The sequence below is a fragment of the Cherax quadricarinatus genome, chromosome 54 (genome assembly GCF_038502225.1).
Source record: "Cherax quadricarinatus isolate ZL_2023a chromosome 54, ASM3850222v1, whole genome shotgun sequence".
Classification (NCBI taxonomy): domain Eukaryota; kingdom Metazoa; phylum Arthropoda; class Malacostraca; order Decapoda; family Parastacidae; genus Cherax; species Cherax quadricarinatus.
Genome location: NC_091345.1, coordinates 17,001,107 through 17,020,120, shown reverse-complemented (window position 1 = coordinate 17,020,120; position 19,014 = coordinate 17,001,107). Strand labels below are relative to the sequence as shown.

The 19,014-nt window shown below is 39.2% G+C and overlaps 1 protein-coding gene across 1 annotated transcript in view; it reads right to left on the bottom strand.

Annotated features, from left to right (window-relative positions):
• LOC128699229 (small G protein signaling modulator 3 homolog) overlaps nucleotides 1-19,014 on the bottom strand; it is a 99,484-nt gene that overhangs the window by 63,033 nt on the left and 17,437 nt on the right. Inside the window, exons 8-10 of the mRNA XM_053791837.2 lie at nucleotides 5,497-5,730; nucleotides 4,514-4,608; nucleotides 3,695-3,837 (exon numbers count right to left, since the gene is read on the bottom strand). Coding sequence (XP_053647812.2) covers nucleotides 3,695-3,837; nucleotides 4,514-4,608; nucleotides 5,497-5,730 — 472 coding nt within the window. The remainder of the gene's footprint in view (nucleotides 1-3,694; nucleotides 3,838-4,513; nucleotides 4,609-5,496; nucleotides 5,731-19,014) is intronic.

Sequence of the window (19,014 nt, the reverse complement as noted above, 5' to 3'; positions counted from 1 at the left end):
TGCTCGCCTGACCTCTGATATGGTCAGGGCTGTGGGATGAGCGAGGACTGAGGACATGGGATGTAATGGGGTCGGTAGAGGAGTAAGGGAAGGCCTGGCACCCACTGGGCCATGTATATTTATGTTTTGCTGTGACTCTCCAGCTGTTGGCTCCTTATGTACCTTTATTTGGGTGTTTAGGCTAAGAGATGTATGAAGGTGTTTTTCTAGTGTGTATATAGTGTTACTACTAATAAATGTATATTTTCCTAACTAGGAATTTTGCCTAACCCTCTGATAAACCCATTGAAGTAATAAATGCAGGTTTAGGACTTTCTGTTTTGACTGGGATAGCCCTGGGTGGCCTAGACAAGGCCTTCAGGGGGAATTCAGGCCTAAAATTTTTTTTTTTTTATTTTTCGTTCGATTTCTTTCATTTTTTTTGTACGTAAAGAAGCACCTTTCAATAGTAATGTGACCAAGTTTCAATAAGATAGCTCAAAAAACAACTGAGAAAAAAATTATTTACTAATAATCATACATAATCATACATATTGCAAGGTACCGTCGAAGTGGGACTTGGAGAAGCTGTTTTGGCATTATCTACGCATAAAACAATGCTAAACTGTATTTCTAGTGGATTGCCTTTCTGTAATTTATCCTTTCTTCATTCTTAAAAAAATAAATTTTGTATGTTTTTTGACTTTCAGCCAAATATCTGACTTTTGCCCTCACATAAATCAAAAACAAATTATGATATCTCAAAAAGCGATCCACTAGCTTGTAAAACAATCTTTCCTTTATGTTCTCTGTGAATTTCATTACATTCCTGCTATTATTAACTTAGTTACTTGCTCATATATGTGAATAACTTACTTCCGAGATAATCCGCGAAACAGCCGGACCACCTTTTTTTTTTTTTTTTCCGAGAAAATAACATTTTTCTCAGTCTTATACTGCATTACGAGTGTATATCATAGTTAACCATGTTCGTTTTCTCTAATATAAGGACCCTGGAGGTGAGAGAAAGAGAATGTAAGCCCCTCTCTGAGAATGGGAATCTATTATTCCCGATGGAGCGCTCTGGGAATATTCCATATATTATTCATTCTGGAGTATTTACCATACTTCTTTGTTATTTATATTGTTTATTATGTCATATTAGATCAATTGTGATAGATAAATAAGCCGTAGAAGCTATAATAGCGTTATATTGAGCCATATTCCCCGGCCACCCCCGAGACTGGAATTTTCCATGACGTCAGCAAAATGGTGTCGGGAGGTTCCTGGTTGGTTGGAACTCTACGTATAAGTCCCACCCACTGTATTATGATACCAAATCGTCAATTATTATCTTAGAAAGAATAATACAGTAAATACACGAAAAAAAAACGGAAAAAAAAAAAATAAATTGACGACAGGTGAGCACACCTGTCGCGGGTGGTGACGTAACCCTAGGTGTATTTAAATGACCATAATTCCTTGTAGGAATGTCGTAGAACAATGATTCTGGTACCATTGTGTTGCCAGAGAGTTAAGCTATTTTTCTACAAGATTAACTCAGTTTGTGAATTTTTTTCGGAAAAAATTTTTCGTTCGTGTTTTCCCGGAATTCCCCCTTCAGGCCCCAGGAAATCCCACTTTCTGCATAACAAGCTATATATAGTACATTGTTCACAAATCAATATTTTAGGCACATGCCAACTTTTCCTATCAATTATCAGTTTTAACATTTTTAGTTTAAGCTGTTCTCAAGGTACAGTATATATGCACAAATTTGTAATGAAGCAAAGTTTAATTTTTAGGGTGGCCCGGTGGTCTGGTGGCTAAAGCTCCCGCTTCACACACGGAGGGCCCGGGTTCGATTCCCGGCGGGTGGAAATTCCGACACGTTTCCTTACACCTATTGTCCTGTTCACCTAGCAGCAAATAGGTACCTGGGTGTTAGTCGACTGGTGTGGGTCGCATCCTGGGGGACAAGATTAAGGACCCCAATGGAAATAAGTTAGACAGTCCTCGATGACGCACTGACTTTCTTGGGTTATCCTGGGTGGCTAACCCTCCGGGGTTAAAAATCCGAACGAAATCTTATCTTATCTTATCTCTTACCAGACTGCCTCTTTCTCTTTTAACACACTGGCCATCTCTAGCTAAAGTAGGGTGATGCCTAATTTTCCAACATTTAATGTGCTGCATAACACTAATGCATAACACTAATGCAGTATGGAAAACTATATAAAAGACATTCTGCTTGGTTGACAAGCTCTTCAACCAGGAATGACTATTTTGGTTACTGATTTTACAGTCTCAATTCAAGCACACTCAATTTGTAATGTGACAGAAGTCAGCCTGTCCAGTACATTTCCTCTCTCATGGAAAACTTTAATACGTGGCAAGTGGCAAGGGGTAGGAGAGCAGGCAGGATGAATGACTGGCTTGCTTGCCCTATGTGCCCTGTCTGCACATTTTGCAAACAATCATTTTGTTTCTGGCAACATAATTTCCAGTTGGGCACAAGATGCCTGTCTACCACAATGAAATGGACAGGTCCTGAGCAAAGCCTGGACTGCACAAACTTGCAATTAAGCAGAGTCAGTCCATTTTATCAGGTGTATGACCGAACTGGACATCTTTCGATATAGCAAATTTGGGCTGCTTCATAGCTATTTAAATTGGACAACCCATTAAACTTACGTGTTGAGCCATTGCCAGCCAGATTTTTTGTCCATTTTAGCTGATAGCCACCTTATGTGGGTTTGTAAAGATTAATGACCTGGAATTTTATTTTTATTCAATAAAATTAAGAAAACTTAGGTAGTAGGTTGGTAGACAGCAACCATCCAGGGAGATACTACCATCCTGCCAAGCGAGTGTGAAGCGGAAACCTGTAATTGTTTTACATGATGGCAGGATTGCTGGTGTCTTTCAGCCTCATATACATGCAGGACAACAGGTATATCTTGCTACTTCTACTTACACTTAGGTCACACTACACATGCATGTACACGCATACACAGCAGGACCCCCGCAACTGCAGAGAATACGTTCCAAGACCTACCATGGATACCTGAAACTGGGAACCCTACATTTCAGAAATTTTTAATTTACATACATAAATATGATCAAGTTTAACTGGTAAGTTATGTACAGCAAGTCAAGATTTAGCACTTCTTTCACTTATGGGAAGCACTTCATGACTTCGCTTAGGCTTGGAAGAACTGTCACCGTCACTACTTTTGCACTTGGGTATCATTATTAAGCAAAGTTAAGGGTTATTGTCGGGCTAGGGTAAATCGTGGGTAACAAACTGCAGAAACTGGACTCATTGTATATACACACCCACCTGAGTTTTCTTCTATTTTCTTAATACACAGTTCTTTTTTAGTTCCTCTCATTTCAGTGGGGAAGTGGAAAAGAATTCTTCCTCTGTAAGCCATGTGTGTCATAAGAGGCGACTAAAATGCCGGGAGCAAGGGGCTAATGACCCCTTCTCCTGTATATATTACTAAAGTTAAAAAAAAGAAACTTTTGTTTTTCTTTTTGGGCCACCCTGCTTCAGTGGGATATGGCTGGTCTGTTGAAAGAAAGAAGAACATTAAGAAAAATCTAGAACCACACAAAGTAATTCTAAAGCTGCCATATAAAAGTCCCAGTCAGTGAAATGATGTTCAAATATGTATATAAATGTACATTAATAGCATCTTAGCTCATTTACCTATTAAGATGTTGTTTGGGAAGATTGGTCGAGTGGTCTGGATTGATAAGGGCTCCATGATCTGCCATGAGGTAAGCAAGGTGTCGTCGACGATGGGTTTCTACCATTACATCAGTTAAGCTTCCACATACATTCTCCATTACCTAAAGCAGAATTAAGAAACGTGATGCACACACATCCTCAACCATCTCAATTAATATAAGATCTGTCTGTATACTAGTCTACACAATAATGTAAAAAATTTTAAGACTGACTACCCCCACTGAGAGTATACTAAATGTTGCCTACAAGTACTGCATTAACAAAGGATACACATAAGTAAATAAAGTGAAATTAAGTTTTAAAAGCTGCAATTATTAATTTTCATTAAGCATAAGGAACCTGAAGTTAACACTTAAGCAATATTTTTATCATAATATCAGTATAAACTTACTACCAATTACTAATTACAGCACAGCACCAATTTATAATGGAATGTAATATATGTATAAAAATTCTAGCAAGGCTGTTCCTCAATCTACATATTGACAAATTCCTATTACAATGATAGGAATGGCAGAATATTTAAGATAAAGTTAGCCCAGATAAACTATGAAGTGGCAAGTGACAATATTTCACCAGCTGTTGAAAAATATTAGTAGCACTCAAGATTTCTTTGCAAATTCTTAAGGAAGAATTTCTTAAGTTCCACTAAGATGTGTCAGAACAACCAGAAGGAACACAAGCAAAATGACAAACAAGATAAACAATAATTGGAGTTAGGAAAGAAAGAAAAGCTATAGAATGAGTAGAAGGCAACAGCAATCATGTACACACTACCTTAAACAAACACTCCACATCATCGACATCACCTGGGATATCTGACAGGGCATTAAATATCTGTGCCGAATTTTCCAAGCTACGAAGGTCTGCTTCTGTAATGGGGAACAACAGTTTTTTTTTTTATTCCAAAAGGGTCTGACAAATGAAAACAAGATACACTGCTGAGCACAAGTTACCATTAAATACATATATTAAACTTCATTTACCCATTACAACCTGAAAACCATAGAAGAATGATAAAAATTTTAATATAATACTTGAGAAAAAATTATACACCCCCCTCAAAACTCGCCATCTAAATCTGACAAAACATAAAATAAGGGCATCTTGTAGCCTGTGAGTCAACAATGAACCATGATATCCATACCCTTCTGGAAAGGCAAATAAAAACAAAGATGGTGATGCATAAAATGAACAATGAACTAAAAATATACATACTATATAATTATTTAATTTTGTTTTATTAAAGTGATTACAATAAATGCTAAGCAATTATAAGTAATTTTAGCTTATTCATACCTTGAAACTTAACAAGAATTAATATGTTACAGACTAATTCAGGGCTTGCACAACACTAACAAATTGATGAGCAGGACAAATGTGCAACACCTGGATATCTTCATTAATGAGATGCTTTACCAACCAGTGGCTTTTTCAATACAATACAGAGAATATATACTGGAAGTTGTGGAAGAAGTGGGTAGGTAATTTTGAGGTAATTTTTATCAAGGCTAGAGAAATGAACACCTATCAAGTCAGAGGGACCGAACACTTCAAAACTACTGATTCTTCCACTGTCTCCAGTACATAGTCTCCATACTGGATGAAAAAAACCACTGGTTAGTGAAACATCTCATCAATGAAGATACCTAGGTATTTCACATGCGTCTTATTCAACAGTGTAAATGATACTTCCTAAAGCAGATTCTAGTTAATTTGAGCAAGTAACAAGTTAAATTTGAATACCATACAATTCTTACCTTTAATCTTAAGCATGGCAAGAGTGACTTGGAAGAGGACAATTGATCCATCAAGGAAGAATAGATCCCATACCCTTAGGAGGATCTTCATGTGCAAAACTGAAGCAAAGACGGTGACAAACCAGTGTAAGGTGATGAGCGATAGTTCTATGTCATGTTCCCGTACCACCGACTCCACTCCTGGTAAGTAAGTGGAGACCAGCGCTGCCAACACTCGTTGGTCCGCCTGCACGCCTATTTCAATTAAGTACAAGTTTCAGTTAAACCTCGGACAGATAATATTCACACAAACATTTGTCTTGAGTATTTTTTTTTTATTATCACACTGGCCGATTCCCACCAAGGCAGGGTGGCCCGAAAAAGGAAAACTTTCACCATCATTCACTCCATCACTGCCTTGCCAGAAGGGTGCTTTACACTACAGTTTTTAAACTGCAACATTAACACCCCTCCTTCAGAGTGCAGGCACTGTACTTCCCATCTCCAGGACTCAAGTCCGGCCTGCCGGTTTCCCGGAACCCCTTCATAAATGTTACTTTGCTCACACTCCAACAGCACGTCAAGTATTAAAAACCATCTGTCTCCATTCACTCCTATCAAACACGCTCACGCATGCCTACTGGAAGTCCAAGCCCCTCGCACAAAAAACCTCCTTTACCCCCTCCCTCCAACCTTTCCTAGGCCGACCCCTACCCCACCTTCCTTCCACTACAGACTGATACACTCTTGAAGTCACTCTGTTTCGCTCCATTCTCTCTACATGTCCGAACCACCTCAACAACCCTTCCTCGGCCCTCTGGACAACAGTTTTGGTAATCCCGCACCTCCTCCTAACTTCCAAACTACGAATTCTCTGCATTATATTCACACCACACATTGCCCTCAGACATGACATCTCCACTGCCTCCAGCCTTCTCCTCGCTGCAACATTCATCACCCATGCTTCACACCCATATGCTGCAACATTCATCACCCATGCTTCACACCCATATAAGAGCGTTGGTAAAACTATACTCTCATACATTCCCTCTTTGCCTCCAAGGACAAAGTTACCTGTCTCCACAGACTCCCAAGTGCACCACTCACCCTTTTCCCCTCATCAGTTCTATGATTCACCTCATCTTTCATAGACCCATCCGCTGACACGTCCACTCCCAAATATCTGAATACATTCACCTCCTCCATACTCTCTCCCTCCAATCTGATATCCAATCTTTCATCACCTAATCTTTTTGTTATCCTCATAACCTTACTCTTTCCTGTACAGTGGACCCTTAACCAGCGATGGCATCGATTAACGATAAATCTGACTAGCGATACATTTAAACGCAAAATTTTTGCCTCGACTAGTGCTTAAAAACCCGACCAGCGCTATTCGTTCTGTACCATACGCATCCACTTTGGCCTGAGCGCGCCTCACTTGTCCCTTGGGTGTCAGTGTTTACAAGCCAGCCAGCCACCATGGTCGCTTCCAAGCATACAACAACTGGAACATTTCATATTATCACAGCCTTTGTAGTGATTGCACCTGCAAAATAAGTCACCATGGGCCCCAAGAAAGCTTCTAGTGCCAACCCTACAGCAAAAAGGGTGAGAATTACTATGGAGATGAAGAAAGAGATCATTGCTAAGTATGAAAGTGGAGTGCGTGTCTCTGAGCTGGTCAGGTTGTATAATAAACCCCAATCAACCATCGCTACTATTGTGGGTAAGAAAACGGCAATCAAGGAAGCTGTTCTTACCAAAGGTGCAGCTGCTGCTGCACCACAGTCAGCTGTTGTTGTTGCTACACCACCATCAGCTGTATTACTCGAAGATGTGGAGAGAGTGTTGTTGGTGTGGCTTAACATGAAACAATTACCGAGAAATGATTAACCCCGGAGGGTTAGCCACCCAGGATAACCCAAGAAAGTCAGTGCATCATCAAGGACTGTAACTTATTTACATTGGGGGTCCTTAATCTTGTCTCCCAGGATGCGACCCACAACAGTTGACTAACACCCAGGTGAACAGGAAAAAATGCTTGGAACTAGTGCTCATATTCGTGAGGTTAGTGGGGAGGATGTGGAAGAGTTGGTGGAGGAGGACAATGAAGAACAAACCACTGATGAGCTGCTAGATCATCTTCAACAGTAAGAGGCCACACCTGAGGAAACTGCTTCGGAGGAGGGGAGAGAGAAATTGAAGAAGTTGCCTACTTCAAAGATTAAGGAAATGTGTGCAATGTGGCTTAAAGTGCAAACCTTTTTTGATGAAAATCACCCTCACACAGCTATTGCAAGCCGTGCTGGTGACTATTATGCTGACAATTTTGTGAAACACTTTAGGATAAAGGAACGAGAGGTACAGGCCTCTATGGACAGCTATGTTGTGCGACAGAAGTCCAGTGACTCTGAAGCTGGTCCTAGTGGCATTAAAAGAACAAGGGAAGTAACCCCAGAAAAAGACTTGCTACCTCAAGTGGTAATGGAAGGGGATTCCCCTTCTAAACACTAACAAGATCAACGGTCTCCCCTCCTCCCATCCCATCAATCATCACCAGATCTTCAATAAAGGTAAGTGTCATGTAACTGTGCATGTCTTCTTCAGTTTGTGTATATTAAAATTAATATTTCATGTGGTAAAATTTTTTTTTTTCAATACTTTGGGGTGTCTTGCACGGATTAATTTGATTTCCATTATTTCTTATGGGGAAAATTAACGTGACTAACAATTATTTTGATTAACGATGAGCTCTCAGGAACGGATTAATATCGCTGGTTGAGGGTCCACTGTATTCACTTTTAATTTTCTTCTTTTGCACACCCTACCAAATTCATCCACCAATCTCTGCAGCTTCTGTTCAGAATCTCCCAAGAGCACAGTGTCATCAGCAAAGAGCAACTGTGACAACTCCCACTTTATGTGCGATTCTTTATCTTTTAACTCCACGCCTCTTGCCAAGACCCTCGCATTTACTTCTCTTACAACCCCATCTATAAATATATTAAACAACCACGGTGATATCACACATCCTTGTCTAAGGCCTACTTTTACTGGGAAATAATTTCACTCTTTCCTACATACTCTAACTTGAGCCTCACTATCCTACCCCATACCTCTTCGACCCCATTGCCTATGCTCTCATTAGCCCATCTATCCTCCAATAGCTGTTTATATCTTACCCTAACTGCCTCCTCTTTTAGTTTATAAACCTTCACCTCTCTCTTCCCTGATGCTTCTATTCTCCTTGTATCCCATCTACCTTTTACTCTCAGTGTAGCTACAACTAGAAAGTGATCTGATATATCTGTGGCCCCTCTATAAACATGTACATCCTGAAGTCTACTCAACAGTCTTTTATCTACCAATATATAATCCAACAAACTACTGTCATTTCGCCCTATATCATATCTTGTATACTTATTTATCCTCTTTTTCTTAAAATGTGTATTACCTATAACTAAACCCCTTTCTATACAAAGTTCAATCAAAGGGCTCCCATTATCATTTACACCTGGCACCCCAAACTTACCTACCACACCCTCTCTAAAAGTTTCTCCTACTTTAGCATTCAGGTCCCCTACCACAATTACTCTCTCACTTGGTTCAAAGGCTCCTATACATTCACTTAACATCTCCCAAAATCTCTCTCTCTCCTCTGCATTCCTCTCTTCTCCAGGTCATAAACGCTTATTATGACCCACTTTTCGCATCCAACCTTTACTTTAATCCACATAATTCTTGAATTTACACATTCATATTCTCTTTTCTCCTTCCATAACTGATCCTTCAACATTACTGCTACCCCTTCCTTTGCTCTAACTCTCTCAGATACTCCAGATTTAATCCCATTTATTTCCCCCCACCGAAACTCCCCTACCCCCTTCATCTTTGTTTCGTTTAGGGCCAGGACATCCAACTTCTTTTCATTCATAACATCAGCAATCATCTGTTTCTTGTCATCCGCACTACATCCACGCACATTCAAGCATCCCAGTTTTATAAAGTTTTTCTTCTTCTCTTTTTTAGTAAATGTCTACAGGAGAAGGGGTTACTAGCCCATTGCTCCCGGCATTTTAGTCGCCTCATACGACACTCATGGCTTACGGAGGAAAGATTCTGTTCCACTTCCCCATGGACAATAGAAGAAATAAAGAAGAACAAGAGCTATTTAGAAAAAGGAGGAAAACCTAGATGTATGTATATATACAGGAGGGCCCCGCTTTACGGAGTTTCACTTTACGGCATTCCGCTAATACGGTCATTTCAAATTATGACCAAAACTCGCTATATGGCTCCTCCCACCTGACTTTCTAATACGGTCACCGCGCCCCACCCTGTTTGTTTACATTCTTCATGAGCTCAGTAAGCACTAAGTCTCTCCATTTTGTCTGGAAACTCCAAAATTTCAAATGTTTTTAAAAGTTATTTCATATTTTATATATACTCTGATAATTATACTTATGTATATCTGTACTTAAATAAACTTACATACTGTGCTGGCATGCAGGTACACATTAAAATCAGTAAGAGTGTCTTATGTCTCCAGACGTCATATTAGTAATGATTATAATAATCATCGAGTCTCATTTAAATGTCGTATATTACGTTAAATACACATTTTCATTAATCCATCTATGATATTTTTTCAAAATTATATAATAAACACGATACATAACATAAAAAGATGATAAATACACCCCACAATAGAATAAACAAACATAAATATGAGATGTGGTAGCAGACGACTTGCACAAGTGACGCCATATTAGAAATGATAATAATAATAATAATAATACAGTGGACCCCCGCATAACGATGGCATCACATAGCGATTATTTCGCATACCGCTTACTTTAATTGCAAAAATTTTACCTCACATACCGCTTAAAAACCCGCTTACCGATTTTCGTCCGAGACGCGCTCACATGTTCCGCCGGTGGCATTGTTTACCAGCCAGCCTCCGCGGTAACATCCAAGCATACAATCGGAATATTTCGTATTATTACAGTGTTTTCGGTGCTTTTTCTGGAAAATAAGTGACCATGGGCCCCAAGAAAGCTTCTAGTGCCAACCCTACAGCAATAAGGGTGAGAATTACAATAGAGATGAAGAAAAAGATCATTGATAAGTATGAAAGTGGAGTGCATGTCTCCGAGCTGGCCAGGTTGTATAACAAACCCCAATCAACCATCGCTACTATTGGTGGTACAGCTGCTGCTGCTGCTGCTGCACTGTCAGCTGCTGCTGCTGCTGCACTGTCAGCTGCTGCTGCTGCTGTAGCACCGTTGTTGGTGTGGCTTATTGAGAATACCAAGAAACAATTAACCCCAGAGGATTTGCCACCCAGGATAACCCAAAAAAGTCAGTGTCATCGAAGACTGTCTAACTTATTTCCATTGGGGTCCTTAATCTTGTCTCCCAGGATGCAACCCACACAAGTCGACTAACACCCAGGTGAACAGGGAAAAATGCCTGGAACTAGTGCTCATATTGGTGAATTTAAAGCCAGCAAAGGTTGGTTTGAGAGATTTAAGAATCGTAGTGGCATACACAGTGTGATAAGGCCTGTTCTGGAAGAAAATGCCAAACAGGACCTACAGTACTCAGGAGGAAAAGGCACTCCCAGGACACAGTGTCTCATCAGTCATTGCTGCATCTTCAATAAAGGTAAGTGTCATTTATTCTTCATTTAGTAGACTAGTACATGCACAATATATACTGTGCATGTACTACTCTACTATTGTGCATGTATCCTTCTCTTTGTGTGTGGGAAAATGTATATTTCATGTGGTAAAATTTTTTTTTTCATACTTTTGGGTGTCTTGCACGGATTAATTTGATTTCCATTATTTCTTATGGGGAAAATTCATTCACATAGCGATTATTTCGCATAACAATTACCCCTCTTGCACGGATTAAAATCGTTAACCGGGGGTCCACTGTAATAATAATAATAATAATCACCGAGTCTCATTAAATGTTGTATATTACGTTAATATACACATTTTCATTAATCCATCCATTATATTTTTTCAAAATTATATAATAAACATGATACATAACATAAAAAGATAAATACACCCCACAATAGAATAAATAAACATAAATATGAGATGTGGTAGCCAGGTTACTTGTACAAGTGATGCCAAGAATAACATTTTCTCTAATCTAACATAAGAGAAAATGTGTTACTGGGGGTAACTATTTTTTTATTATCACACTGGCTGATTCCCACCAAGGCAGGGTGGCCCGAAAAAGAAACACTTTCACCATCATTCACTCCATCACTGTCTTGCCAGAAGGGTGCTTTACACTACAGTTTTTAAACTGCAACATTAACACCCCTCCTTCAGAGTGCAGGCACTGTACTTCCCATCTCCAGGACTCAAGTCCGGCCTGCCGGTTTCCCTGAACCCCTTCATAAATGTTACTTTGCTCACACTCCAACAGCACGTCAAGTATTAAAAACCATTTGTCTCCATTCACTCCTATCAAACACGCTCACGCATGCCTGCTGGAAGTCCAAGCCCCTCGCACACAAAACCTCCTTTACCCCCTCCCTCCAACCCTTCCTAGGCCGACCCCTACCCCGCCTTCCTTCCACTACAGACTGATACACTCTTGAAGTTATTCTGTTTCGCTCCATTCTCTCTACATGTCCGAACCACCTCAACAACCCTTCCTCAGCCCTCTGGACAACAGTTTTGGTAATCCCGCACCTCCTCCTAACTTCCAAACTACGAATTCTCTGCATTATATTCACACCACACATTGCCCTCAGACATGACATCTCCACTGCCTCCAGCCTTCTCCTCGCTGCAACATTCATCACCCATGCTTCACACCCATATAAGAGCGTTGGTAAAACTATACTCTCATACATTCCCCTCTTTGCCTCCAAGGACAAAGTTCTCTGTCTCCACAGACTCCTAAGTGCACCACTCACTCTTTTTCCCTCATCAATTCTATGATTCACCTCATCTTTCATAGACCCATCCGCTGACACGTCCACTCCCAAATATCTGAATACGTTCACCTCCTCCATACTCTCTCCCTCCAATCTGATATTCAATCTTTCATCACCTAATCTTTTTGTTATCCTCATAACCTTACTCTTTCCTGTATTCACCTTTAATTTTCTTCTTTTGCACACCCTACCAAATTCATCCACCAATCTCTGCAGCTTCTCTTCAGAATCTCCCAAGAGCACAGTGTCATCAGCAAAGAGCAGCTGTGACAACTCCCACCCTGTGTGTGATTCTTTATCTTTTAACTCCACGCCTCTTGCCAAGACCCTCGCATTTACTTCTCTTACAACCCCATCTATAAATATATTAAACAACCACGGTGACATCACACATCCTTGTCTAAGGCCTACTTTTACTGGGAAAAAATTTCCCTCTTTTCTACATACTCTAACTTGAGCCTCACTATCCTCGTAAAAACTCTTCACTGCTTTCAGTAACCTACCTCCTACACCATACACTTGCAACATCTGCCACATTGCCCCCCTATCCACCCTGTCATACGCCTTTTCCAAATCCATAAATGCCACAAAGACCTCTTTAGCCTTATCTAAATACTGTTCACTTATATGTTTCACTGTAAACACCTGGTCCACACACCCCCTACCTTTCCTAAAGCCTCCTTGTTCATCTACTATCCTATTCTCCGTCTTACTCTTAATTCTTTCAATTATAACTCTACCATACACTTTACCAGGTACACTCAACAGACTTATCCCCCTATAATTTTTGCACTCTCTTTTATCCCCTTTGCCTTTATACAAAGGAACTATGCATGCTCTCTGCCAATCCCTAGGTACCTTACCCTCTTCCATACATTTATTAAATAATTGCACCAACCACTCCAAAACTATATCCCCACCTGCTTTTAACATTTCTATCTTTATCCCATCAATCCCGGCTGCCTTACCCCCTTTCATTTTACCTACTGCCTCACGAACTTCCCCCACACTCACAACTGGCTCTTCCTCACTCCTACAAGATGTTATTCCTCCTTGCCCTATACACGAAATCACAGCTTCCCTATCTTCATCAACATTTAACAATTCCTCAAAATATTCCCTCCATCTTCCCAATACCTCTAACTCTCCATTTAATAACTCTCCTCTACTATTTTTAACTGACAAATCCATTTGTTCTCTAGGCTTCCTTAACTTGTTAATCTCACTCCAAAACTTTTTCTTATTTTCAACAAAATTTGTTGATAACAGCTCACCCACTCTCTCATTTGCTCTCTTTTTACATTGCTTCACCACTCTCTTAACCTCTCTCTTTTTCTCCATATACTCTTCCCTCCTTGCATCACTTCTACTTTGTAAAAACTTCTCATATGCTAACTTTTTCTCCCTTACTACTCTCTTTACATCATCATTCCACCAATCGCTCCTCTTCCCTCCTGCACCCACTTTCCTGTAACCACAAACTTCTGCTGAACACTCTAACACTACATTTTTAAACCTACCCCATTCCTCTTCGACCCCATTGCCTATGCTCTCATTAGCCCATCTATCCTCCAATAGCTGTTTATATCTTACCCTAACTGCCTCCTCTTTTAGTTTATAAACCTTCACCTCTCTCTTCCCTGATGCTTCTATTCTCCTTGTATCCCATCTACCTTTTACTCTCAGTGTAGCTACAACTAGAAAGCGATCTGATATATCTGTGGCCCCTCGATAAACATGTACATCCTGAAGTCTACTCAACAGTCTTTTATCTACCAATACATAATCCAACAAACTACTGTCATTTCGCCCTACATCATATCGTGTATACTTATTTATCCTCTTTTTCTTAAAATATGTATTACCTATAACTAAACCCCTTTCTATACAAAGTTCAATCAAAGGGCTCCCATTATCATTTACACCTGGCACCCCAAACTTACCTACCACACCCTCTCTAAAAGTTTCTCCTACTTTAGCATTCAGGTCCCCTACCACAATTACTCTCTCACTTGGTTCAAAGGCTCCTATACATTCACTTAACATCTCCCAAAATCTCTCTCTCTCCTCTGCATTCCTCTCTTCTCCAGGTGCATACACGCTTATTATGACCCACTTCTCACATCCAACCTTTACTTTAATCCACATAATTCTCGAATTTACACATTCATATTCTCTTTTCTCCTTCCATAACTGATCATTTAACATTACTGCTACCCCTTCCTTTGCTCTAACTCTCTCAGATACTCCAGATTTAATCCCATTTATTTCCCCCCACTGAAACTCTCCTACCCCCTTCAGCTTTGTTTCGCTTAGAGCCAGGACATCCAACTTCTTTTCATTCATAACATCAGCAATCATCTGTTTCTTGTCATCCGCACTACATCCACGCACATTTAAACAACCCAGTTTTATAAAGTTTTTCTTCTTCTCTTTTTTAGTAAATGTATACAGGAGAAGGGGTTACTAGCCCATTGCTCCCGGCATTTTAGTCGCCTCATACGACACGCATGGCTTACGGAGGAAAGATTCTTTTCCACTTCCCCATGGACAATAGAAGAAATAAAAAAGAACAAGAGCTATTTAGAATAAGGAGAAAAACCTAGATGTATGTATATATATATATGCATGTGCGTGTCTGTGAAGTGTGACCAAAGTGTAAGTAGGAGTAGCAAGATATCCCTGTTATCTAGCGTGTTTATGAGACAGAAAAAGAAAACCAGCAATCCTACCATCATGCAAAACAGTTACAGGTTTTTGTTTCACAGTCATCTGGCAGGACGGTAGTACTTCCCTGGGTGGTTGCTGTCTACCAACCTACTGGGGGTAACTGTAGAAAATTATTCCTTTCGTATGTATGTAAGTAAGCTTATTCAGGTATACACAAATACAGTTACATAGATTATCATACATAACAACATATGTGTAGAGAACCAAGGATAACCCAAAAAAGTCAGAGTGACTTATTTCCATTGCCTTCACTCAGAGCATCATTTCTTCTCAAAATGATGTTACATGAGAATGGGAGTGTTCTTCTTTATTTATTCTACCGTATCAATGTAGAGACAACCTGTACACAATGTAACTTGTACACAAACCAGACGTGTACACTGTTTACAAAACTTACCTTCGCCTGGTTTGTTTACATAACTCTGCGCCTGTACTCTCTCATGCACTCATTCTTTCTCTCTCTCTCTCTCTCTCTCTCTCTCTCTCTATTTATTCGTTTTATCTCATTTACTTACTCCTGACCCTACAATAAGACTACAAATATTTTAAGGTAAGTAATGAGTGAACTGTATATACATTTTATCGCTCTGGGATGCTTAAATATCATAGAATTGTATGTGTGGGTGGGGTGGCCTGGTATGGTAGCCTGGCTGACTACCATACATACCACACTCGATTTCTTACAATAAATACTACTTGTCTCACCCTAGATTAAGACTATAAATATTTTAAGGTAAGTAATGAGTGCACTATGTGTGTATTGTACTTTTTTATTGTTTTTTGATGCCTGGTTCTATTGCTAACTTAATATATGTTAGTGTAAACTTGTTATCTAGTGTTTGTATGCATTTGTAAGTGGAAAAAAAGGGTGTTCCACTTTACGGAGGTTTCTGCTTTACGGCGGTAGCCTGGAACCTAACCAGCCGTATAAGTGGGGCCTTCCTGTATATGCATGCGAGTGTCTGTGAAGTGTGAAAAAAGTGTAAGTAGGAGTAGCAAGATATCCCTGTTATCTAGCGTGTTTATGAGACAGAAAAAGAAACCAGCAATCCTACCATCATGCAAAACAGTTACAAGTTTCTGTTTCACAGTCATCTGGCAGGACGGTAGTACTTCCCTGGGTGGTTGCTGTCTACCAACCTACTACTACTGTCTTGAGTATCTACAATAAAAGGAAGTCACAAATGATGATTAATATCAATTACATAAAATGCATATACATTAACAGTAACTAGGACATTTTATTAAGAAAACATTTCACTAACCCCTGAATTGATAAACCCACTGTTTGGCAAAATATTTCCTTAATAAAATATCCTATTTACTATACATGTCTTTTTTACTTACAATAAAAAAAAAAAGACCCAAAACAAATTTTTCTTCACATATTTTAAACAAGTTTCAGTAACTTAAGCTTATGAATTTTCTCAATGTAATAGCAAGTAGAAACACCATTTTACTCAAATCTGTGACATACATTTGTTTAAGCATTAATTTTTCATCAACAGACTGTGTACACAAACTATTAGCCCATTAGTACTTAAACCAATGAATTTTTAAAAAATAAATTATTTTTAACTGGAGTTATGACTCTGCCATGGGTTAAAGCCCCACCCGTGATATGGTTTGTTTGCAATCATGCCACTATGATTTCACAAGTCATGATGACGGCTTTGAAGGGATCTGAACCAGAGTTAATCATGGCCACGGTGGTGGGAGATTTATCTGTAAAAAGTTGCATTTGTGGTCACAGTGGTGCTAACCTTCCTATGGTGTATAAATATACCTAGTTGGATGAATCTTATTGTAGCCAGTTGGCCCAGTGGATAATGCGTTGGTCTGGAGTTTTACAACTCTCTGACCGCAGGTTCAAGCCCCACTCATGGAATGGTTTAAATTATTTTTATTATAAAACACGAGAGCTACTACAGAACCGATAGTACAGCAAGTCCTCACTTAATGTCATTGATAGCTTCTTGGGAACTGTGACTTTAAGCAATCCTCGCTGTCCATCATCAAACCTGTTTAAAACTTCTAGTTTTATTTCTAATATCACTTTTCTGTGGTCACAGACATCAAAAGGTGCACAGTGCACCTTTAGCATTCATTGCAACAGGGTTAAATCAAGGAATAAATGTCTGCAAAGCAAAAGCTGAAAGGAGCACCTCCTACCAACAAGCAGTTCAATAATAAACAACAAATATGACAGGCTTGCTGAGCACTTTCATACTGCATTGTTTACTGTTGTGTATTTGTATAATTATTGTATACTTTACGAATTTTTATTTTACTGTCTCCACACAGACAGTGGCCCTGGCCAGGAATAGATTTCTTCTCAAAAGTTATAACAAAATGACGATGAACGAAACAATGTTATTCGAGGACTTACAACATAGCTTTTCTCATAGTCATATTTTTCTTTTTTGTTTCTTCTTACCCAAACACCCAGTCTATTTTTTTACCCAATTTCTACTTCAGTTATCTTCTTCCTGTGGCTGCTTTCTTACATTATTTTTCCTTTTGTCTGCAGTGCTTTATGCATGGGGGTAAACAAGTCAGGAAGTATAATGAAGCACCTATGGTCTAAAGCTCTTCACCTTTGTTAGAACAAAGACAGATGGTTTCAAGAGGAATCTGGACCAGTATGCAGTAACCAGATCAGCTAAGATGACAGGCTCATTATAATAATTGGAGACAGTGTGTGTGCAATAATATACATAAACAAATCTCTCACCTTACCCTCACACCCTACGTTCACCAATACCTGACCTCACCTGACCTCAATACTGTGACCTCACATGTGACTTGTCTATCTCTGTGCCTGACCTCAAGAGTGCTTGTTTGCCTTGATAAAGCCCAGTTTTAAGTGATAAGCTGTACTAAATAGATACTCTGCTACCAGTGCCTTAATTTCCACTAACTGGCTTTTGCTCTTGTATACCTGAGAAAGCTATGCAAGTCTGCTGGCAACAACAGTCCAATTGACCAAGATGAAGTCTGTCAAGAGCTTAGCTTTGAAAGCAGTATAACTCTTAATCAGTCAAGTATTTTGACCAGTGTTTCAGATTTTGCTGTAATCTTTAATGTTCTGATGTGTGGCAACAATTAGTTTCAGAAATGTTTAGTAAAAGGTCCTATGTGCCATCTACTCTTTACTAATGGATGAAACATTTATGGTTCAACTATTTATAAATATTTATGCATAATGAGCCTTACTTTATCCACTGGGTTAGCTTTCAGTTAGTGAAAAAATAATGAGTATTATTAGAAGGGAAATATTAAAATAAAGAAAAAATTTTCTTGAATAGAAGGTCATTCATACCACTTAATCAAGCTGCTGCTGCTGCTGCTGCTTCTTTCAACAAACTGGCCATATCCCACCAAGGCAGGGTGGCCCAAAAAGAAAAACAAAAGTTTCTCTTTTTAACTTATAATAATTATAATATTTTATTTCAGCACAATACAGTTTATACATAGATGGGTGACATTTAGGTGTGCATGCAGAAAGTCCATAGTTATGAGGAGCATTTTAGGCAAACTTAAGCCTAAAATGGCAAAAACTAATTTATATAAGGACATTAAGGGTTCATAAACAACAAATTTAGGAATTACAAGAACAAACAAACAGTCAATTATTTCTTAAAGTTGCATTATGATAACTAAAGAGGTTATCATTTTTTAAGAATAAAAATTTTAAGGGAATAAGCCCACCGAGTATACCAGGTAAAGTTTATGGTAGGGTTATTATTGAAAGAATTAGAGATAAGGGGAGAAGGATTGCAGATGAACAAGGAGGCTTTAGAATGAGTAGGGGATGTGCAGACTAAGTGTTTACA